General features: G+C 34.0%; 1 protein-coding gene across 1 annotated transcript; it reads right to left on the bottom strand.

Moving 5' to 3' along the window:
• Nucleotides 1-1,360: 1,360 nt before the first annotated feature.
• On the bottom strand, nt 1,361-24,893 carry LOC132548657 (PHD finger protein 24-like). The gene is made up of 7 exons (XM_060212534.1): nt 24,424-24,893; nt 9,860-10,045; nt 5,663-5,741; nt 5,208-5,407; nt 4,790-4,953; nt 3,670-3,765; nt 1,361-1,787 (listed from the first exon to the last, which is right to left on the bottom strand). Exons 1-7 carry the CDS (start codon nt 24,772-24,774, stop codon nt 1,631-1,633), a joined length of 1,233 nt encoding a protein of 410 aa, XP_060068517.1. The 5' UTR covers nt 24,775-24,893; the 3' UTR covers nt 1,361-1,630.
• Between the last annotated feature and the right edge of the window lie 1,346 nt (nt 24,894-26,239).

Here is a 26,239-nt window from a genome sequence, read left to right as displayed (position 1 = left end):
GGTGATTTTTTTTTTCTACCAATAGTTAAAATAAATTCGATTTACCTCCCTTCATATACCAATAAAATTGTATGATTCTAGGAACGATAACTCCTAGTGGGATTCATCCTATATTTTTTATCTCGTGAATATAAATGAGTAAAGAAGAAAAACTACACGACAGTAAATTCTGTAAAATTGCATTTTTATTGTTTTAAAGGGAAATCACAGACTAGACGCTAAGAAATAAATGGAGAGGAGATAATGACACTGTAGATAAACATGTATAAAACACATGGTAATGATGTGAAAATACTATTCATGTATATAATATCTTATCTTAAGTATGCATATTTCTGTTCGTATACCAATTCTGTTGTGGTAAACTTGATATAGATACCAAATAAGAACTGTTGTCAGTACCAGACAAGTACCGAGGTTTTAATACTATCCAACAGAGAGGGCGACTTCGGTAGTTACAGAATTCTGTATCTCACAGATTTTCATTATTATTTCATTCCATTTCGTGATTCATGCTGTGATCGACAATTTTAGACAGTCCCATTTAGACACAGTAGCATTGGCCGTACGGCCTTACATACCCTATGGAATTAAGATTTGAATTGAAAATTCATGCAGATAAAGAAATATATAATATGAATATACAAAAATCATGAATAAAGGACGAAAGAGGTCGATGGATACAAAGATAGATCATGAGTCAGATAAGACAGAAGTGCGTCTATTTTTGGAATTAAACACATATATTGAACTAAACGATTACCTAGATGAATAAAGCCAGCACTGTTTAAATACTTTTCATTAATATAGTCCGTATTGTGGTGTTTCTTATTCCCGTAATGTGATTATAAAATTAGAGAGAAAATATTTCCCCAATCTAAAGTCCACTCTGTTATAACTGAACACAAGGGGGCGTTACACAATGCGATATTTAGACCCTCTACTGTTACACATACATGCAGCTAGGGTAGCATTCCTTAATTGTCTTGATAAGTATATACTGAACTTTGTTTGAGACACAAAAACGAGAAGTACGTGTGTAACACGATTCACAGATGGCCGTCAAGAATGGTTCACAAAGAACTGATATTGAAATAGCTACAGTGTACTTGCAATGGAAAATGCTGGAAGAAAATATCATTCAGATCAAATAATTCGGTGCACACGGTCCAGCTTGTCACCGTATCAGTTCGCAACGCAATAAGTTGTGGAAGGTTATTGACATCCATTGTCATAATAGGATCAGATGCTGACGTCATATCGGTGTCCTCCAAATATGATAATGTTTCTGTCAGCTGAACACACATTAAGAATAACAAATATCTAATGACACTTGGTCTATTTTAATGTTCCTTAAATTGCCGGAAGATCTCTGCATTGTCAACACTTTCACAGCTTTCCCTTAATATCACAGATTTCTTGTCTCTTCCAGTGGGACGAATGCTATATCGCTCCCTAGAATATCCGAATGACATATTTTTGATTCATTGCAAATTTGGTAAAGAACATGCCTGTCAAGCTATTCCACGTGCAAATTTGAATGTAAATTGTATTGTTGAAATCTTTTTCTGCCAATACAAAGATATACCAGCTTATTGTTTGCTGACAAATTTTTACCGAGCAGATAGGTTTACAGAGACGTCCGTTTAATATCACAATCTGTTTCTGTAGAGACTACGACATCTTTGGTCCACTCTGAACTCTCCATTGGAACTGGCGACAAATTGGGTCTGGCTGCTATAATGTATATTGATAACTCCCGAAGAAATTCGTTCCAGTTCACTTTTCTGAAAAAATATCAAATAAATCAATCAATCAATGAATTATGGCTATATTTAAGTAAAAAAAAAAACAAAAACAAAAACAAAAACAAAAAATGACGAAATGAGATTTGATTTCTGGCTTTCTAAATTATGGAAGACAAAAAATTAAGATCAAACAAAACCCTTCAGATAGTACACTACCCTGACTATCAGTATGTAACTATATGCTAAATTAAACACTATCGTACGGACAAGGTATCGATATGGTTGACATGGGTTTACTGTAAATCACTTCAAATATAATAGGACACATGTCATAGAAAGACGGTTGATTTGTTATTTATTGGATGTACAAGCGATTGTACAAGATCTTCCCATATACATTAAGGATTAGATACAGTAGAGTCAAATATAGAACTGAACTGCAGCTGTTTTGGTCTTCTAAAAAATAGGACACGTCAACGATGCCAAAGGCCTAAATTGTGAAACCTAAGAGCTGACTGATGAAAATCAAACTTTGTCGAAAGGAATACGTGAACAAAAACCAGCCCGAAAAATGCACTTACTGGGCTAAAAATAAAATCAATCTCATAAAATTCGATATCACATCTTTTTTATTTTTTTACCAGCGAATCCCATGTGGAGTAGTGATGTCATAAATTCCCTTAACTGATAACAATTAGCTCTTCGACCGAAGATTGTTTTAGTAAATAAATGTATTCGGCACGCTCTTACTTATTACGCACTAGCTTTCAATTATCTTTCGTTACATATAATTTGCAAGAGAAATCTATGTCAAGTCTATACTAGCATAGACCATCTTTAGGTCCTGAAAAGTAGATATTATGTTTCAGTGTTGAGACTGGTTTTAATGGAACTGAGATTTAAATTAGAAAATTGAGCCGCATTAACGTCATACGTACACGCACTGGCTGCTTGTCCATGTATTAGGGGTTCTCAACATACATCACACTTATCAAATCCCTTTCCCTACCATTAAAATTACATGAAACTGCTATATAAGCACAACCAGGAAGACCGAAGTAGTTACTTATGCTAACTACGACTTTTATGCTTTTCCACAGAATTAGCAATACATGTTATACTACTCAGATTCAGCATAATCTATGTCTGTATTTGTTATATTCTGACGTCTCCATTGTTACGACACCACCAGTATTACAGAATTACTATTCGTTTCCATACACAGCAGATTCACAAAGTCATTCTGGTGCCATCCCTACCAAATCTTCTTCAGCGGATAATACATGTTTGCAAAAATCGATGGTGCCCGTGTAACGTTGTGTGATCTCACAACTATACTCTCCTGATTTTTTTCTGTCAATAGAGCGTGCATGACATTTTCTTTGAAATGTTATGTAAATATATCGTTTTTTTTCTTTTGATAACCTAATGAGGGGGCTTACTACAAACTAAACTCATACTGATTGTGTATAACATATTACACTGATTGCCTGGTTACTGCGTGTAATACATATTACACTGATTTTCTGGTGACTGTGCGTTTCCTATCTTTGTCTTATACATATCACAATAATTGCTTGGTAACTGTACATGTCCTATTTTTCTGTAATGCATAAGGTAGTGATTGTCTAGAAATGAACAATACAATGGATAATTTATCACTGTAATATTGTTATAAAGCACTATTCTTTTACACTGTTATCTGATATCCATATTAAATGTTATATCAAAATGATTACTCTATTACTTGTAAGTTGCAAATGAAAAATATAAACTGACAACCCTGTATGCATATAAATGATAATGATGCTGATATGATTATATGGCCTTTTTGTTTAATATCTTTAATCGAAGTATTGGAAATATATATGCTATTATATAGGAATCCTATTACATTGTAGAATAACGGTTATATAATTACCTGCTACTCTCCACGCTGGTATCCATAGTAAAGGTCAGCATCTCAGCAACAATATACCATAATTCTCCTTCCTTGTTAGAAGACATAATTGTGAATCTGAAAGAATTTCCAATTTATCGTTATCGATGTATTTTTCTACACTTAATGAAAATACCATTCTTAATCAAACAAGTTAGACTTAGAAACATCGAATGTTTACTTGTTTGTCACGTTGCTTTTCATAAATGAGAAAGTCTAATTATATATAACGTTGAAAGTTATAAATAAATACATGCTTCATTAAGAATCCAAGGACATGAACTTCCAATAGTGTACCTAAAGATTTAACAACTACGACAATATCGTTGGTTCTATGATAATTACAATCTTTTATTCTTATGAAAATGTCCGTTCATATAAGATGTCTTACAATAATAGTATGATAGCATTATCTCCATGGTAGTTTGCTGATACAATGGATTTAACATCGATAAACAATATACATATATGTAATATTTTATCATCTATAGTAATATACATAAAGTATTACTAGTACATTTATGTATCAGTAACATACCACAGAACTATGTCATACAATATACGTTTATTATAATGTACTATAATGTATACAATTAAATGCGTTACAGCAGATATAAGTATAACATGTGTACTACATAAAGTGTTCAATATTTCTGTCAATAACACGAATTACAACGTTTGTAACTGATACAGTAGGGTAGGATTTGCTATTGAGAAACAAAATGTTTAATTCTACACAATTTCCTTTAAAGACCTTTATTCTATCAATGTGTTCACGTGAAATGAAAAGCTTTTATACACCAACCAAATTTACATCGATGAAATAGATACATTTCAGGCTGGCGAACCACATTTTATCCATATTATTGATTTTAAATCCATTAGGTGTAATAGAAGATGGGGAACGAGCTCTACCCTACGATGAATTATAGATGATATGATTTTTATCTGTGTGTACAATTAGAAGACAAGTCCTCAATGCTAATCTTTAAATCGGATGTGCTGAAATATTCCCTATGCAAGATGCTAAGTTGATCGGATCTTGAGTAAGAAGATTTTCGTTTAACAATGAAAAGCAGTGGGAATAGGAAACAAAACTTACCCGTTTAAAGTGTCATCGTTCTCTAGAAACAAGGTGTACCAAGAGGCCAAAGCTTTCTTAGCATCGTATTCTCTTATTTCACCACTGTTCGCGTCATCAAAGTTGTGAAACAGGCGATAAGCAAGTTCTATCTCTCTTGGATAAAGCAGTCGTGTGATTGCATTCTGGATAAAACAAAATTTATTTTCCACATTTGAAACATCTTTTAAACCAAAAGATATGAATAAGTTTATAAATATATTAATCACAGATGTGTCAGTTCAGAGTCTAGTACTAAATTAGGAGTCCTAGGGATTTTCCCCTCGATCTGGCTTAAATATGTCCTTTTACATTCTGTGTATACTAATTCTTAACCAAAACTGTTTTCCCTAAAAAAATTACAATACTTATTTCAAAAAGAAGCCTTTGATATACAAACCTTTCCACGTCTCAGAAGAATTTTTATTGACTCGTAATTAAGAAATTCCCACCATGTTACCGATCCGGAGTTTTCTTTATCCAATCGATGAAACTGTGCCATTTCGTCTTGTAGCTCGGCTTTAGGTAGAGAGACAGTATGTGTGTCTTTGTATGCACGCTTACGGTACGTCAAATACTCTTCCAACGATATACTTGAATCTGTAAATCGTAAAGCATATTACAGTTTTAAAGCATGTTATTCCGAACTTTATCGTGAAGTCGATATCCTTATTAAAAGTAAATTGAATTGAATATAACATCTCCAGACTCAAATATGCTTCTAGCCTAAGATTTGTTGTTGATAGTGTACATTGTTCATGCAGGATAACAAGAGGAATTCAATTTCAACCACATTTAACAAGTTAATAAGTAATCCTTATGTTGTTCAAATAAGTTCACCTTTTATATACTAACCTTGAGTTAAATCATACTTTTCAAATGAGTCTAACAATGCAAATAGTTCCTCTTCTGTTAACATATTACTGCAGTCGTCCTATCATAAGAAAAAACAGTTTATTGTAGTATTTAATAGAACATACACCGAGAACGAGTAGGAGACGCAATAGACACCTCATGTTATTGACATACTGGTACGATCACGCTGACAACACCATAGATGTAGAGGGCCATGCCACGGGGGAGAGAGGATGGGGTTGAAGTAGAGACAAAGTTGTGTTTCAAATTATCAAAATACAAGAACTTCTTAGTGCACTGTCTGTTCCCTCCTGAGTAGTTAGAGACGATTACAATGCATCTACAATTTAATGGGTTCGCTGTGTTATCCTTATCGACATTTTCCTGGAACAAAGCATTACAAAGGTAAGGAGATACCGTATGGAAATAGAAATGAAATTGTCTTATCACCAATGCTGGCACTACGCCAATCAAAGACATCTGCAGGAAACACTGTCACTGTCATAATAGCAAGCTCAAAATAACGATTAACTGTAGGGCCAAACCTTCAGCAGTGAACAAGATAAATCGAGGATTAGCATTTAGGAGACAGACTTTCAGCGAGGTACAAGTTAGAGCAATGAACATATTAAGGGACATCCCTTCCGCATATTATAGGGTAGACTTATTAATTTTAGGGGAAAGACTTTGAAAAGGTACAGGGTAGAGTTAGGATTAACTTTAAGGGACAGACCTTCAAGAAAGTACACCGTAAAGTTATGATTAACTTTAAGGGACAGACCTTCAACAAAGTACACTATGGATTTATTATTAACTTTATAGGACAGACCTTCAGATAGGCCCAGGATAGAGTTATGATTAATTTTAAGGGACAAGCCTTCAGCAGAGTACAATGTAGAGTTATGATTAACTTTAAGGGACAACCCATCAGCAGGGTACAATGTAGAGTTATGTTTAATTTTAAGGGACACCCCTTCAGCAGAGTACAATGTAGAGTTGTGTTTAACTTTAAGGGACAACCCATCAGCAGAACACCGGTTAGACTTATGATTAACTTTAGGGATCTGACCTTCAGCAAATGCCAGGTAGAGTTATAATTAACGTTAGGGGACAGATCTTCAGCAGAGTACAAGTTAGAGTTTTAATTAAGTTCAGGGGCCAGACAGACATATGTAAATATCGTGCTAAAGCAAACTTACTACCATTTATAAATGTTACTTTTTTTCTCAACATTCTACTGTTAATAAATTATAAATCAATTACACTTGCAATCTGGTATAGATACTGTATTTATTCAAATTGCTTTCTTGTGTATGTTGTACCTATTCAAATGCGTTACATCGTGTGTGTGTGAGTTGTGTTTATTAAAAACTTGCTACCTGTGTAGATACTATGCTTATGCAAACTTGCTACCCATGTAGATGTTGTTTTTATTAAACACTAGTACCACGTATAAACACAGACTGTTACAGTAAAGAAAGGTAATAATTCCAAACGACAACTTTCTTGATAGAGCTTATACATTCCACCACTATCTTATTTTTATGAACCTGAAGTCTTAATTATGCTAAAATGTAAACGTATCAGAGCACATTTCGAAGAAAACAAAACAAACAACACAATTAACTAAATTTGTTTACTTTGAAAATTATCCCAGTCGGTTTTGACAATAATGTGCAGTCGCTACAGATGTGTTTTGTATACAATACTTTCCAAAGTTAATTGAACTTTGCATATCGTTTGTTAAGAATCTTGCTTTGTGTTGTATCAAAAACATAAGGTCTCAGTCTAAATCTGAGTAATATTATCTGTATGTTAAGCATGCACTGTGCCAAACATTTCCACCAAATCAAAATTGTGCAAGGTTTTGTACAGCTTTATGTTAAACAGTGGTAAACATTGTGTTTACCCAAAACTTTATAGATTTTCTGTTTACTTGCAAATGTCGAAAAGACACAACGAGATAAAAGCATTTCGCATTGTTTGTTCCTTATCTTAATTGGGATGTATGGATTAGACTCTGTGTAAGAATCAATATTCAAAATACTTCAAATGATAGGTCTATACGGACGTTAAGCGTGCATTCCTTGCATTCCTGGAGGATGGTGCGGTAAACATATGGGTCTTCGATGCAATAGATGTGGGGATAACGGTTTATCAATATAGAATAAAATACTAATGCAATAGACACAGTGTCTGAGTCAAATAAAGCATATATAACATAGGAACGTAATGGCCTTTTGTGAAGTGACTGATGAAGGAAAGTTCCAGACAGACAAGGCACAGATTATGTCTCGGTCGATATCCATCTACTATTGTACAGGTCTGGCATCGAAATCGGTCGACCGTACAAAGCAAGGAACGTGTCAATAATAAAGATTGTTTTGCCCGTCATCACCAGACTCCGAGGTACCATCAATGACTAACGAGATTTGCTGGCTTGTGAATCTTATGTCTTCATGTCTGTATACACTGCATTGATCATAATTATAGTGGAAGTGCGCATGTACTTTCCTCAAATAAATGTACAAATATACATTTGATAAATGAACGTATTCTTATGACATTTCATGATGTAATAAATATGATTCTGCGAAGTACTTTTAGTTAAAATATAACATGCCTATTTAAATAAAAATGTTCTGATTTATTCAATGATTTTGGCAGTAAGCTTTAATGATAAAACATTTAAAAACTACGACAGTTTAACATAACTTTGGTAGAATTCATGAAGTAAATCAGAATTGACATTCATGCAGTATATATCAAAGACAAAGTATTGCATTGTAAATAATATCCAATATATAATTGATGACCTTTACACGTCGCTCAGACATGTTAAAGGCATGAATCTGGAATACAACTGCTTATAGATTCTGTATCAACTTATGGTATGTATCAAATACTACATCTTCGATAGCATATACCAGGGCAAAATTGAGAAGCATGCATATGAGAGAAATGAATTGATTCCTCTATAATATATGATATATGAAATCAACCGTAAATCAAAAGTCTATTCCACTTACATGTATTAAAGATTAAAAAAGCTGATATCGTTAAGACTTGCTAACAATCCAATAATCCAAAAGTAAATAAAGCATTTAAATGTTCGGCTGTAAATTTAAATTTGCGGTTTTATTTATTTCTAAATTGTGTGTTTAGATATATGACAATTTAAGGGTGTACATTAAAAAACTTGTATATGTATTTGTTATGTAATATTGTTATGCATCAGCATTTCTAGCAGTTCATTAATGCTTTACCAATTGCATTCCACTCTTGACTTGCTCAGGTAAGTTATGTAAGGCAACGTAACAAACAGCAAGCTTTCAACTTTACGGTCAATAAAGTGCCATGTTGTGCATTTTGTAACTTAGAACTCATATATCAAATACACGATATTTATACGCTATAATGGAATACCTTATGTTTGTTTAAGTTAATAAATAAGAAATGTTCATTTGAGAAACCTTGAACAGAACTATTTTAAGTTGTTTCGTTGAAGTCAGACACTACTAATAGCATTCACTTGTGATAAATGAAATCCAATTTTGTGCCTTTTGTAAATGTAGTACAGACATGTATATCAAGTGTCGTTATTTTGTTTATGTTCTATGTAATATTAACATCCCCACATCTTCTTGGAAAATAATTGCGTAGTATTCAGTTACACATAATGTATGCTGCTATTGTGGAGTGTACTTGTTCTTTGTTATTTATTCTTCTTTCCTTGTGTAGAAATGTGGTCTGCTTTCAAATCACTGACAGCTGTATGTGTATTCGTGTGTGTGTTTAAGAGTTGAACGCCCGGACGGAAACATGAAAACTATTATGGCAAATCGATATCACGACTTCTCCCGATCTTCCTTGTAAGTTCTATAGAAAAACCTAAACCGTCACTTAATAACGAGGCCGTGTCAAGGTCAACCATATAGGTCGACGACACGAGATATGAACGACAATCATTGATATGATACCTTCCTGTATTAAATCATTTCCATCCAGATATTTTGTATTAACGTTGTTGAAAAGGAGCCACATGCAAATTTATCACAGTGAGAATTTAATAATATGCATGTTTCTACATCACTGATAACATGAGTATGAAATAAATGTGCCTTCTAAATACTAGAATTGATGTAGCTGTAGTAGGTTGTGTTGTTTTGTTGCAATGAGTAAATAAGAGATTCTTACACATTCGTGACAGCTCCAGCCCTTTGGCTTCAAGGCCCTCTTGAGAAGAAGACAAGAAGCTGGATCCTTACAATACCCAAGCTTATGGAGACATCCCTCGTGGTAAACCTTACAACATATTCTACACGGATATGTTTCCCTGCCAGTGTATACACTGCAAATATGGCACAATTCTTCCGGTCGAACCTGCAATAATCAGAATTAATAGAACAAAATGAGATGTGAAGAAATACAGCATATGAAATTTGACAAATGACAGTTAAGTCAACTAAGTCTGACCTTATTTATTGAACTATCATCCATATTTATATAATTTTAGTGAAAAACGGAGGTAGCATTAGAATACTTAAGGTTTTCATTATTATTACATTAATACCTTTGGTAAAGCTGTCTACATGTACACTGTCAACATGTACAATGTATGATCATTCTGTTTCCCTTGAATATATTCATTTTTATTTCTGTGTAATGAAAATTCTGCATGCATAATGTGACTTACGAAACCTATCCTGTAGTTAACATTAAACTCCATGTCTGTTCATGTTTCAATTGATCAAACTGACAAATCACACTCATCTCATTTTCACTTTTGTTGTTTCAGCACCTTTACCTCCACTTCCTTTCATATGCAACCGAAGCTCATTTTTGTATGAAAATACATGTAAAACACATGATCTTCTGTGAATGGTATTTTACATACAAACAACTTAGCTATGTGTTTCCTGAAAACTTGCGAAAATAAATATTATGAAAAAACAAATACTTCAATATTTTGTACAGAAGATTGGTCCCATTAATGACATTCGCCAATATTCCAATTCACCACCTTCACAGAAACAAGCAAGTTCTAATTTAACACCTAACCGCAGACCTCAGATCTGAAAAAGTGTGAACATCATTGTGTTGACATGCTTGATAACACCTGTACTTTTATTTAACTTGCCTTGACAGCTAATAATAAATATAATCACATCCGGATAATCACACTTAGAACATTAAACAGAATATAGATACTATCCTATTTTTCATACAACAAACTGCTTACTGACCGATCTGGTTACAACCTAAATACTGCGAAACATGGTTAATCATTCTGGGAATGGTGTTATAGCAATTCTTTTGTTTTCTGAACTTGCTAGCTCTCACTCGTCGCGTACTGAACCATCCCTGATGGAGTTATCTCAATTGAGTGACGTTATTTCCCTCGATAACAAAACATCAGAACTGCGCTGTAAATTTATCGAGGATATTCCTACATTTCCTGCTATGTTTAATACTGCTGTCGCCTTCAATCTGTCAGCTACATATCCTATTTGTCTTAAAAAAAAACAAATTTAAGAAATATTAATAGCATAAAATCAAAGGAGTAGGAGGTCAGCAAACCTACACCCTTACTGAGCTTATTTCGGTCAAACAAACTGACACAAGACACACCGACTTATCTTAAAGACTCGACGTTTAACAAAGGTCTGTGTATTTTGAAGTCTGTACGTCTGTAATAATCAATGAAGATTTTACAGTTACACAAATCTAAACGCATATATTGCTTTTCACTTTTTAAAACGGATTTAAGATTATGGCTGTATTTGTGATTTATACGTAGCAGAAACAACATTCAATGCTAAACAGAATTTTAGAGATCTTTGAATTATGTATATTGCAAAACTTATAGTGTATTGAAGGGAAAGCAAAAAAAACATCGGAAAAATTTCGTGATAATATTCCTTTCTGTAATTTACCAGAATATAGAAATGTTAAACGCTGCCATATATTCTCCTGATCTATCAAAACAAAACCAGAAATTAATATGCTGATGTTTCTAAGATGTGAAAACGATTTTAAATATAGACAGAGCTTTCATGTTAGACACTAATGGACACCGAGTTCATTGACCCTCAACATCGATAGGGTTTAAATGTCAATTTGATATCATTAGTTTCCAAATGCCGTCTTTCTAAACATAGCACGTCTACACAGAAGAGGTGTGTCACCTATAGTTTTACGCAACGGATTTCCAGGGGTTTCATCTACGTCAAGGGTGATTGCATGGAAAGCTTCTTGTACAGGATAGATAATATCACCGTGTCTATGGCGTAGAACTCTTCCAACTCCTCTCGTTTAAGTCTACATTTCAGGGATTTCACGGTCGTTTACGAACCTATGACGTAAATGGGTCCTTAACGGTATCAATAACTGCAGAACGACATTAAATGAAATTATCTATTCACTCAAATTATGGCCCTACCCAAATATACCTAATGCCGGAAAATAATCTCATTCGTTTAGGCAAGTATTTGATCCAACCGAGAAAGTAATTTACGATAAATGTCAATATCTTAAAGCAGAACATCATCCTCGGTTTTTAGATGCGTTATTTATAATTTATGACACTTAACTCAATCGTTAGGTTACCACACTCCTTTTTCTCACGAAATTCCCGCAAGTAATCTAATCGAAAAATGCATTGATACAAAGCGATTAACTTGCCTCGATGAATGGATTGTATTGTTTATTTGGAACAAATTATTAAACACGCTATTCACGAGATCACTTAAATGATAATCGTTTTATGTGAAGGCATAGTATGAGATACCACTCTTGGATGTGTTTCCATAGATAGTGATATGATGCTTGTTGACATCTACTAGACTGAAGGTGTGGTACATGTATGGCTTGGTGGAAACATGATCGAATGAATTATTCTTGCCAGTTTCTACGCAAAGGATTGCCATTTCATGTTTCGAAAGTAATGCCATATTTGTAGCTGCAATAGTAGCTATGTTGTCGTTTATGTACCATCAGTAAGAAATACTTTTTAGAGAAAACTGTCTTATATACCCCTCCCATCAATATGGGTAAATACAATGAATTAAGTCAAACAATATAAAGACGGATATGTTGGGACATTCAGGAAGGGACCTTATTTTGATATCACATATCTCCTTGGTAACCACACAATGGAACATTGAACGATCTGTGAGGAGAGTGATTGATTGTTGGACCTTGATCAGTGGCTGATGATGTTAGTCTAACAGTAGCTATGGTGTTTATCTAATTGCCAACAATTCGTTGCCATTATTCCGTAACCTGCTGTAGAATGTCACCTATTCGTGTCATAAGCTGCAACTAGAGTGACAAAACATTTCAATACCAAGTCCATGGACGAATTACGCCGTCGCTTGGCAGATATGGTTTCAAAATTAATCTCATAAAGATAAGCGACCAATGGAAATGTTCGCGTTTACGACCAAGAGGACAAAGGTCTACTCTGCAATCGTGAACAATATCGCACAGTTTGAATCGATATTACAATAACTAGACGTAACGTTTCTTTCATATCCTTTGTGAATAATATTTTTTCTGCATATAAAATCGAACCATAGTAAAGAAAATTTGATGATAGTGACATTCTCTGATGCATCGTATTAAATCTCGAATGTAGCAAAGCCCGTCCGTGTTTCATTTATGCTCTTAAAAATATAATCGTAAGTGAGAAAAGAAAGATGTATCACTTAAACCTTAAATGGAGCTTATATTAGCATTGAGTTTACATGTATCTCTATTTGTAATGTGTCTTAAGGACACTGAGTGCTATATGTATCTCTATTTGTATCTTAAGGACACTGAGTGATATATGTATCTCTGTTTGTATGTATCTTAAGGACACCGAGTGATATATGTATCTCTATTTGTATCTTAAGGACACCGAGTGAAATATGTATCTCTGTTTGTATCTTAAGGACACTGAGTGATATATGTATCTCTGTTCGTATGTATCTTAAGGACACTGAGTGATATATGTATCTCTATTTGTGTGTATCTTAAGGACACTGAGTGATATATGTATCTCTATTTGTATCTTAAGGACACTGAGTGAAATATGTATCTCTGTTTGTATCTTAAGGACACTGAGTGATATATGTATCTCTGTTCGTATGTATCTTAAGGACACCGAGTGATATATGTATCTCTGTTCGTATGTATCTTAAGGACACTGAGTGATATATGTATCTCTATTTGTGTGTATCTTAAGGACACTGAGTGATATACGTATCTCTATTTGTATCTTAAGGACACTGAGTGAAATTTGTATCTCTGTTTGTATCTTAAGGACACTGAGTGATATATGTATCTCTGTTCGTATGTATCTTAAGGACACCGAGTGATATATGTATCTCTGTTTGTATGTATCTTAAGGACACCGAGTGCTATATGTATCTCTATTTGTGTGTATCTTAAGGACACTGAGTGATATATGTATCTCTATTTGTGTGTATCTTAAGGACACTGAGTGATATATGCATCTCTGTTTGTATCTTAAGGACACAGAGTGATATATGTATCTCTATTTGTGTGTATCTTAAGGACACTGAGTGATATATGTATCTCTGTTTGTATGTATCTTAAGGACACTGAGTGATATATGCATCTCTGTTTGTATCTTAAGGACACTGAGTGATATATGTATCTCTATTTGTGTGTATCTTAAGGACACTGAGTGATATATGTATCTCTATTTGTGTGTATCTTAAGGACACTGAGTGATATATGTATCTCTGTTTGTATGTATCTTAAGGACACTGAGTGATATATGTATCTCTGTTTGTATCTTAAGGACACTGAGTGATATATGTATCTCTATTTGTGTGTATCTTAAGGACACCGAGTGATAAATGAATCTCTACTTTAATGTTTCTTAAGGACATTTAGTTATATTTGTATTTATATGAGTGTATAACTTATATAGACTCTGAGTTATATATGTATCTTACGCACTTCCAGTATTTATCGCCATGTATGTATTTATTTATATATATTTTTTTTTATATATATTTTTTTTAATTTTTTTTTATATTTTTTATTTTATTTTATTTTTATTTTATATTTTATATAAATATATTTATATTTATAGAATATCTGTTAACCTGTTTATAACCTTAGAGCCTGACATACATTAACATCACATCTTTAGTGTAGCATCTCATGATCAACAAGATTAACAACAAGGGTTCAGATATACATGTATATCTGATCCCTGACATGAACTATCATCATCTGTGAATCAAATGTATATCTGGACACTGACTTGAACAAGTATCATTAGTGTATCAAATGTATATCTGAACCCTAATAGCATCCTTAGCGTATCATACGTGTATATGAACCCTGACATAAACCAGCATCATTAATGAATCAAATATATATTTAACGCTGACATGAATAAGCATCCCTAGTGCATATAATGTATATCTGAACCATGACATGAACCAGCATCCTGTGCATTGCTTATCCTTAAGGAATGACAACTAATTGTTAATTGCTTAATTTCTACTGTTATATGTTTTGCGTTTACTGGTTTTATTTAGTATTATTTAAAGACTTGTTGTGTATATTTGAACCTAATGTAAATGATATGGCAGTAATGATAACAGACCATGTGAATGGACAGATCGGCAAATTGATAAAAATATGCGAAAAACATTATAAATGAAAGTTCTTTGTATCGTGATGAATGACAGTTATATTTCATCTCATGGAGTGGAAATTTTCATTTTTTTTTCACTCGAACTGTGTTCACTACACATCAATGAAATATTGCTGTTGTTCATCAGGAAGCAAAGAATTTTTATAGATCCTTTATGAGTTCACATTCAACCAACATACCGGCAAAACGTGATCTAGAATTTTAAAATGATGTGTATGATACTGTCTAATAAAAGGTCGGACACATTCGGATGTCAAAATCATATGAGATCGAGTGGATACATGCAAAATTTGTTCTCCTGACCGACTGCACATTACTGTTCTTTGACTAGCTTGTCGTTTTCCTGACCTTTAGAACATTGCACAAGGGCAATTGTATTTCTATAACGTACATTTCGTGTGTTTTAAGTTATACCCTTGTCCTCCTTTGATTAGCTTCTAAACATTTTGGGAAGATTTAGATTTTGGCATTATTGGAAGTCGATGATCCCAGACAAAAACTGTACATCACAGCTCCTCCACGCCATACTCTCCTCTACAGTAATGTATATGACTTTCGTATCTCTGTAGTACACTTACAGACATCTGACGATCAGGAGTGGCTAGCAGTGTGTTATTTTCTCAGAGAGTGCTACCGAAATAGGATTTCTAAAATGATATTATTTATGTCCATTTTACAACTAGCGATTCTAATTCTGGTAAATCAAACGATATTTGTTCTCCTTAAAATGTACACCCAATATGTCATAAAGGGATACATTTTGCCAATGAGGTGACTCTTCTCATCTCCGAAATAAATCGGTCAGGATTCAGCAGAATTGATTTGTTTCTAGAGATAGAAGATAGATCGATCCCGAAAGACGCTTTAGTCCATCGCAATAAATTGAAATTAACAGACTTCTTTCCGTTTTTTATGGGTGTTCGTTATCTCATACATTTTCAGGACAGGTTGTTAAGGCCTACATTAGGTATCCTCATACGAACTTGAAGATTTGAAGTCCATATCCTGAATTACTGAATCACTACAAACTATATATAGATTGCGGAAATAGTGAGTTTTAATGTTATTTTTGCTAAGAAAATACAGACAGTAAACAAAGTAAATAGATGGATTATACATTGGTTGAGAATATCATAAGCTATTTTAGTAAATGTTGTTTTAATAAAATGCATAAAAACGTAGTCAGATTTATTTTTCCTTCATTTTAAAAATAGTGCTTTTGGCGAAATTCATAAACAGTGTCCATATCTAAGTATTTATATATTCCTTGCTATTTCAGTATAATTTTATTTGAGTATATCTAACGTTAGCCTTTGCCCTAAAACAACGAGCTGGTAAGTTCTGATTTACATATAATGTGTTTTCGACTATAAAAATGTGTTTTTAGTAAAACACACTCATATATTTGTTGGGGTTTTTTTGTTGACGTAGTACAGACACATTATCAAGCCATGTGTTTTATAAGAGATTTGAGACAGGAGACAGATTCACGGTTGTGTATATAAGAGGGAAGCTCTATCACTAGAATCTGTCGTATATTGCATGTTATAGCACAGGACTAGACCCTTATATAATTGTATATACAATCAATTTATAGAACACAGGACTAACCCTTAAGGTAATAGGGCAACACTGACTTAAAAATCATGCGTTACTAGGGCATAACTGTACTGAAATTTATGTTTGTAGGTCGATGTTGGACTATATTCTTAGTCTGTAGGAATATACTGGATTAAATTTGAGTTTGTGGGGCAATACTTAATTAGACTTCAAATTTGTAAGTCAATAATGGATTTACCTCCGAGTTTGCAGGACAATGAAATGTTTCTCTTATTAAAAATCAAGCTAAACTTTCCTTCTTTTGTTGGAATTTCAAATTTGAAAATATACTGTACAGTCTCGCGAATTATTGCTGTTCAAGCTGACAAAACAACAGTAAAATGACACTGCACTTATTCGAAATACATGAAAGTACATGTAAACAGAATTGAAATCAACCTTTCCGTATTTGGAAACAACTTGTGATAAATCCTACTTGTAAGGCCGGACAGACAAATGAAACTTACATACAAATGTATTTGTTTAAAGCATTAGCACCTTGTATATCACTGGTTCTTAATACAAGGACGAAATGGAATATCATTTTATCAACACATAAAGATTAAATGTATAAGAAATGTATTTACTACTTGTCGAAGCTTAAAAGTATTTGTGCATTATTCAATCTACAAATGTATATCAGAGAAAGATTGCTTATAATGGTTACGCGTACTAAAGATCAATGGTTCATGAAATGGTATTCGGCCCACACAAATATCAACAATAAGAACAAATATTCCAGTGTAATTACGCATATTATACTGTCCGTACAATTCTTATGTATTGCTAAAATCGAAAAAAATCTGATCAACTGAGAAAATATATTGGAAAGAAAATAATTCATCTCCGGAGTCACGTTAAATATGAAAAAAATTGTTTTCTCCATGAACGCTTCCCGTAAGTAAATACTTTGCATGTGCTTAACACCGTGGGATACTTAGGTGTAGCACTCAGTCTTCTAGGTAAGCAGTGTTTGTTCAGTTTATGTTTTTATCACATGGGTGGAGGGAGGTGGTTGTAAAAGTGTGAAAGTGTTAAAAGTCTTCCACTATTTTTTCCACAGAGTCAACCTTGTGTAAAAAATGAAACAATTATTACAGCAAGAAAAGAGCATTTATGGGAAAACTTAATGGCATTACTGCCACATCAAACAGTTACTAAAACCACAAATATTGAAACAATCATTTTACACCGAGACTTTCATTTCATAACATTTTACCAATCTCAAAAAATAGCCCACGTATTCTGAACTCTAACTATCTATTTTCATCGATTTCTACATCTGTATTTTCATGTACTGCGTATGTGTAAATGGAATGGAACGTCATTTCAGGGCAAACAAAATATGGAGTTTCTATCCCCAGTAGAGGCAGCGAACATCAGTTTCACAGACATGACAGGATCTCAATAGTAGTAGGTTTACCACACATCTCAGAACACTATAAATAATACGTATTTAACTAACCCTTCAGTTATAAAAACGTTCTTTGGTAATGTAAATCGGTCTCACTTGATACTTTCAAACAGCTTAAACATGTTCCTTTGTGTAGGAGACATGCCCATAAACAGGTGCCTACTGATTGGCTTGGTGTTTAAATACTTTATCAAAACAAGCAAGCAATTTATATGAAGATCAATTCGGTTTTTAAATTCTAATGCCAGTGTTTACTCGTTTCAAACATTATAAAAATCTTTCTTAGTAAATAATATAGTTTACATATGGTAATTTCATGGGTGTTTTCACAAATGTGCAAAGTGTATGAATAAGTTTCAAATTACAGGTGTCTTTTGAATAGATATCGATAACTGATTTTTCACCGATACGTCGAAATATTCGAATTAATGATATCTATTGAAAGTTAAACATACATTTGAATAAATCATTAAGGACAGAAAGTGTTCCTGACATACCTCTGACCGAATTATTATAATTCAACGCCGATTTATTGGTTTGGTTTGAAATGACAATTGTTTGTTAAACCTGTCCATGCAGACGCATACAGTTCTACGGTTAATCTCAATACGGCCAATATCGAAGCTTTAGTTATTGCAAAGCAAATGTCAAATGTATTGAAATGTAAGGAAGCTTGGGACATCATTTTAATTTCCCAGTATTGATCATCCAGATTTTCACAGCTGCAATTACGGAATATTGAGCTTGAAATATTTTGAAATGCATGATTTATATTTCAATTGCAAAATGTATATTGAATAAAGTATGCACTGTGCGTAAAAAATTTCGATTATTTAAAGCTTATCTATACCACAGGGAGATGGTGCAGGATTGAAATGTTCGCCCCTTTGGTCTATCCAAGACTTAAACTAGTTCTTAGTAATGTAGATGTTGCCAGATCTCAGAGTACCATGGCCGGCAACACGTTTGAACTGACATTTAAAACTAGCATTATTTTCGTGGTGCCGAAACAGAAATGTGAATCCGAGAAATTTGACACAGTTCCCGGATGTTGTTTAGCAGCAAGGTATATATTAACAGTTATATATTCTTAAGTATATGTAATAACAATCGGTCGTTTTAGAATTCTTTCAAAAGAAGAGTGCGACTTTTTCAATCTCATCTATGAGAATTATTAGGGTATGTTCCTCGTTTACCTGTGTCAATACACAATTTTCACCTGTGAATTGACCTCTATTTAAATGCCAGAAGTATTTGTTTGAAGATAGCTGCAAGAGCTATTTACATAAAATGGTAGATAAGATGATACCCAACATCAATACTGCCTAATCGCCGTGATATATGTGTGCTCCCTTCCCTTACGATAAGGTCCTGCAATCAGTAACGGCCCACTTCTTACCTTGATCATACGTTCCTAACAAGGCTACTGGAATAGTCGTGTACATTGTGGATATACCTAAACCGTTGAGAAAATACAAGCAGAAATTACGTCACTTTCTTAAGGTGTTGAGAAAGACTGGTAAAACAAATATGACATAACGTATGGTGCTCCGTTGAATTTCGTTGTAAGTCTTAGTAATCTACAAGGCATATCAGTACACGGTGTTATAGATCCGTCTTCTACAAATCCTAAAGCTACATTGTAATATCAAAACACAATTAGCCTATATGATGCTTTGTTGAACTTAGAATTATGCTATTCGATGCAATTTTGTTTGAAATGTAAAGCAAAACAAAACAAAATACCTTCAGTATTATTTCGATGCATTTCAAACTGTTTTCGTATATATATGTATTCAAATTTGCCTATCAAGTTTTACATTTAAGTTTAAATTACGTCACCTATTTGTCTAAATAGAAGTCTGGTGACATAATAGACGTCAAAATTAGGTACTGTCAGAAAGCACGTGTATTGAGCTGATATATACGTATGTGACATATTTACTTATTTCATTGTTTACGTCACATGATGTAGTAAGAAGTGATAGTCATTTATCAACCTGTAGATATATCTATACAATTTTGATTTTAAAAAAAAGCTTAGTGTTTAGTAAAATTACTGTCTTCAAAATATTAGATGATTTTGTTAAATAGATTTCCTAAAGCTGATTGCAAATTAAGGATTACATCATAACGCAAAAGATTAGATTGGTTATATTCCTCTTTTCTATTCATTATAATGTTAATTATATCATGCATATTATTCCAAAAAAATGTGAAGTGTGAAAAAATGAAGCATGACCCAGTTGATTCATCACTTACTTTTGTGTTTAGCTACCTCTGATTATCTGGAATGTGAGAGCAAACTATGTTAATGATATACCAATGTATCAATTTGAGTCCAGGGGATTGACTTTGTTAACGGTGTGATTAAACATTCGCAAATGACATTTTTCATGAAGACTACATTGATATCTTGTCAGCCGAGTGATACAGTGGTATAAAACGTTCTCAGTTTTCCAAGGTGCGTCATGTTAAGTTCTAAATGTTCTAATTCAACTCTAGTATGTCAAGGCCTAAGAAGCTTTCATAATAAGTGTCTTTTGAATTTTTGTAAATGTTTAGATATGAGATAATTTGAGAACCTAATACAGTTGTAAAGCACATTTAAGTCTAGCTATTAGATCGAGTTTTAAACAGTTGAATAGATGTCAAATTAACTTTACACGCTTAAAAGGTATTCTGTTACTATTTTCATGGTTGTCTTTGACGGCCTATCATTGGGAACCTTGATAATTTAAATGGTGTCAATCGAATTAAATTCTTCACAACGTCACCAGTCATTCTATAAACGAATGGCAACATTGAGGACCTAATATATCCTACTTAAAAAATATATAAATCCTGAGTAATGAAATTCCACGATATTTATTATCTATTTTAGAGAAACGTTAACATCGTCATACATTTCCTGCTAAACCCGTTTACAGCTTATAATTCAATTATTGAATGTCAATTGCCCTGGACCTCGGGTAATAAATCCCTATCAGATGGATGTAGCTTTTTATCAAAGTTCCGTGCGGTTTGGGAGAGTTATTACTAAATAAGATGTAAAATACAATATTTGTATTGAGGACCAACATACGACATTCACAGAATGACGAACAAGATTGATGATCTTATAAATGAGCTTGATCCTCATGATTGAACATAGACACGCCACCACCATATCTACAAACCTTTCTAGATGCACGTTTGACATTTAGGGACTAGTAAAAAATCTTCCAGAACAATTCCCTTTGGTCATAAACTAGCTATACTATCGTACTAGACAAACCTTCACACGAATGTGAAATTACATTATTCTTTAACACTGTCAGGACCAGACCGAATGTACAGTTTAAGTCATCCGTCTAATACAACACGTAACAAGGGACTGAATGGTCCTTTGTAACTAACCTTATGTGTGACCACCGGCTGATCTATTTACAATGTAAAAATATCAAGTGTTTTGAAGTTAATATATAAAAAGTGTGCTTAGGTTGCTGTTAGATATTGACATTGTTGATATGATACCTGTGTAAATCATCAATAACTGAAACAGACAATCGAGTTCCAGAGGTGATACTATAATTAATAGTATTCTCGATAGACTATAACGATACTCTAAATGTGTGTTCAATCACAATCATCGCATTTTGTTTAATAACATGGGTTTCTGACATATAGTAATATAACAAGATCATTTGTCCTAAATATCTTACGATATGAAATAAGCTTCTCGGTCCAATGATTTGTGTATGGAATTTAACATATACATCTGTCATTGATAGGTTTTGAGTGTGTGTCAATGTTTAGAAAATGTACTATTCAGGTAAAATGCCCACACCCAGTTCAAATACTTGTATAAACATGATAGTGTTTTAAAATCTGGGATAATAAAACGCTGTTATTAAAGACACTAATTTGTTTTGGCTTCTCTTCTTATCAGAGAAATGATTAACTTAATGTCTCCCTTGGCCTCAAATTGACATTAATCATAAATTTTGTGTAAGATACTACCCAGACCGAAAGCCAACTACATTAGTGTACAAACACCACCGTGTCAAAGCATTTTGAAATTGCACGGACCTGGAGACTTTGAAGACACATTACTCCACTAAGAAACACACACATACAATGTGCACACGAAAATGACCCAGTTTTACGGGTGCTTATTTTATTATGGTAAACTAGTATGAAATATCAATAACATGGGTGTGGAAGGGAACAATTATGTGATTTGCTTATATATATTCCTACCATCACTTTAAATTGATGCAAACTCTCACGAACTTCATGTTCGCCGACAACACAGACAATATGGATTTAATAGTCGGATTTCCTATCGATTATATTTCTCTTAATCTGTAGTCTGTGTCTCACAGCTCAGTGATAATTTTGAAGAATATATCTAGAAAGCGTCAAACAGAATACCATTTTACAGAGACAGTAGATAAAGAACTGTCTGCTGTTGGTGTGCTTCTGTATTGTGTCTATATTGATCTTAAGAGTAACTCATTGATTGCCTTGATTACGAACAAGATCATTTGGAATTAGATACAACAGAACCAAATAATGGATTAAACCGCATCTCCCAGCTGTTCCATCCGTCTATGACTCGTCAGCGATGCTAGGGGTCTAAAGATTGAAACCTGCTTGTAGGAGGCGACCAAGGAAAATAAGGATTTATTAAAATTGAAAGAAACTCTAAATGGGAAAGGAAACCATTCCCATAAGTCAATAAATTTCATAATTTTTATATATATGTTAATCGATAATCTGATAGTATTCAAACTGATTTAAATGTGACATGCAGACTACAGTGGCTGTGTGACTTAAGATGTCACGCGTAATTATTCTCAAGTACGTAGAATTCAGAAAAGGTTTTTGTCATTCCTGTGATTGAGATGCCTATTTACTGTGTATTTCAATTGCCACCAGGAACCACTTGTGATCTAGTTGGTCACGAACTATTTTTTATGTTTACATTCCATATAGAATTAGCATGTTACGTCACTGGAAACAGACATATTCCTTAGGCTAACCCTTGGATAAGTTGGAGTGCTTTGAAACAAATCAATGATAAATCACTTCAAGCTTTCATACATCTCGACATACTTGTGGATAAGTCTACAGATCGCAAAAAAATACACTCAAGTGAATAACATCAACACATTAAAATACAACAGCCGTAGACACAACACAAAATATACCTTAAAACGCCAACTGTGTCTTTTTTAAATTATGATGACTACATAACATTTATAACGTTGTTTCCATTTTTATTCTTCTTAATTCCATTTTCAAACTTTACATTTAATAATCAATTTCAAATTCTTAAAACAAAATAATAAATGTAAGTGATCAAAGTTTACGTTTTGCGCAGTCATCCATCACTGCTAGAGTATTACAAATATAAGTTGAGTGCGTGTCCTCTTTAAGCTGAAGTGTAAGAAAGCAGGTGCCTAGGGGCAATTCAAGAAATATGAGCTGATTTTCGACATATCAGGCATCTTGTTAGTGAGTGTGTGTATCTCCCACGTGTTTACTCATTGTCGCTACAACCAGCCAACATCTTAAGGAACACGTGTACCGGGATTTGTCCTTGTCACCCAATATACAAGTAGGTGTGAATCATTACATTTACAAAGCCGTAAACACGTGTAGTGCCGTGCACACGTGTAATGAAATTTACTACTACAACCGACCATAACTATACATCTCTAAGACTATAATACATACATATAATAATTATACAAAATCTGATGTGTAGTAAAACTGTTATGAAGGATATATCGTACATGTATATAAAACTTCGTACGAATTTGACCTTATATATTATTTAAATTACTAAAAGATGCTGTAAGACCTTCATAACATATTTTTGTGGGATATTTCGGTAGATCAAAGCTATACTTATGAATCCTTTATTACTGTTTTCCGAATGCGATTCCCGAAAATCACCATTTATTAGAAAGTAAAAACATCAAACTTTTGGTTCCATCAAGAGGGTTCCCTAAAGCACACTAATTACTACGGCATCATGTGTTTGTTGTGTTAATGCATGGTTACATGGATACTTACCTTTTCTCTCATTCCATACGGAATGTCTATAGGTTTCTCGTCGTCTGGGTCCAATGTTTTCTGTCTCACAACTTTGTTGAAGTCGCTAAGTCTCAGTGTAGTCTTTGGTTGTAGCTCAATACTTGGCAAACTCCTCTCACGGAGGCGTACCCAGTTTGAGGAGACGGACGACGTTCTCTCCATTGAAGGTTCGTCCTCTGTCACCTCCTCAACTCGAGATAAACGTTTCCTCAAACCTTTCCTTGAACCCCCATGTCCCTTTTTCTCCCTGTGCCTCCTTCCTGCTTCGTCGAAAGCAGCCAAGGCCTGAACCTTACGGCGAGTTGAGCTTTTGGATGCTCCAGCGCCCATGACAGATTTTTATTTTAATGTTTTCTACAGTTTAAATTTAATCCAGAACAAAAATTCAAGCGAAAAATCACTTTAAACGGATAAAAACTCACCATACTCTGTAAGCTGTTGGAGTATGTACACAACACGTATAAAGATTGCTTCCTCTTTCATATGTAACCGCTTTAACATTCTTCGCCGACTTATTATACTGAAATCAATTATTACGTTAAACCAACAAATCTTCCTGACTGTATAAACGAACAAGGAAAGTATCATATGTACCGGGAATACACATGTGTGCGTACCGCGACATGTCAAGTTGACTTTTCCGTTTCACTAAAGAGGAAGAAAAGACGCCGGCGGTATGACAGCTGCAGGACTCGAATAGCGATTCGACGAGAGACGCTCTGTACTGAGTGTTTGGTTCTCTTCCGTCTGTTTCCTGGAACGTGCGCGGCTGTATCCCTGCTTCAAAGATATAAATATCCAAAATGGGTACTATATTTTGTGTACGTTGTTGTCAATATAAATCATATCACTGACATTCACACTAGTATATATCAAGTTGTGTGTGTAGCTAAGGATATATATATATACACGTACACGTGCTCGTTTCCTCCGATCCTATAACGACAATTCTTTCGCCTTGCTTCCTCAAGCAGATCAAACACACACACGTTGATGATTCTGATTTAAATGTCCCTGGGCTGGTAAATCCGTGTTACAACATTTCGAGGTGTCACCCTCACACATGCTGCCCACACTGGTAGTGATCACTGTCCTAGTATCTCTTAATATCTATCGATGGATTTCTCTGGTTACTCGCTTCTTTATGGGTTTATTCCCGACGGTGCCGATACGCTGGAGCACCCCAAGACTGGTTCCGATTTCGTGGCAGCGGTCTGATATGTGTTCAGTTTATTGGAGTAATGTTCCTACAAGTCAATAACACACGCCCTACTATCAGCGTAAATCGATCATAGCAGTGACAATCTTCCCCAATACACCCCAGTAAGGATTACAGAAGAAAAAATCTCACAAACGTAACAACAAAGGACACTAGTAAATAGTCCCCATTAAAAGGCGTACGACCTCTGTCAATTACAAGTGTCCGTGGTATCGTATGATTAGAAAACAAACAGTTTATAGTACCGTAATGGTTGATTACAGCTTGAAGTTTCCACTTCGAACGGCGATTTGTCAGACAGATTGAACTAAGATAAATAGTAGTACCACGTGTATAATGATATCAAATAATCTTCAGGTTTATCACTTCAACAGCTTTAAAACACGAAATGTTTTATTTACCTTGTTCGTGGGTGGAACTCTGATGTTAAGACATGTAAATAACGTCTTCATAAGGTATATGTTAGAGCCAAAGACATATAAATAGTATTAAAGACGATTACCTGTAAGTAGTACCCGAATACAGGGGATAAAATATCAGAATAGTACCAAATTATTAGCACCATAGACACCGGAA

Source organism: Ylistrum balloti, unplaced genomic scaffold, assembly GCF_031769215.1.
Source record: "Ylistrum balloti isolate Yb309-2 unplaced genomic scaffold, AGI_CSIRO_Ybal_v1 Utg370022, whole genome shotgun sequence".
In the NCBI taxonomy this organism is placed as follows: domain Eukaryota; kingdom Metazoa; phylum Mollusca; class Bivalvia; order Pectinida; family Pectinidae; genus Ylistrum; species Ylistrum balloti.
This window is presented reverse-complemented; position numbering and strand designations above follow the sequence as displayed.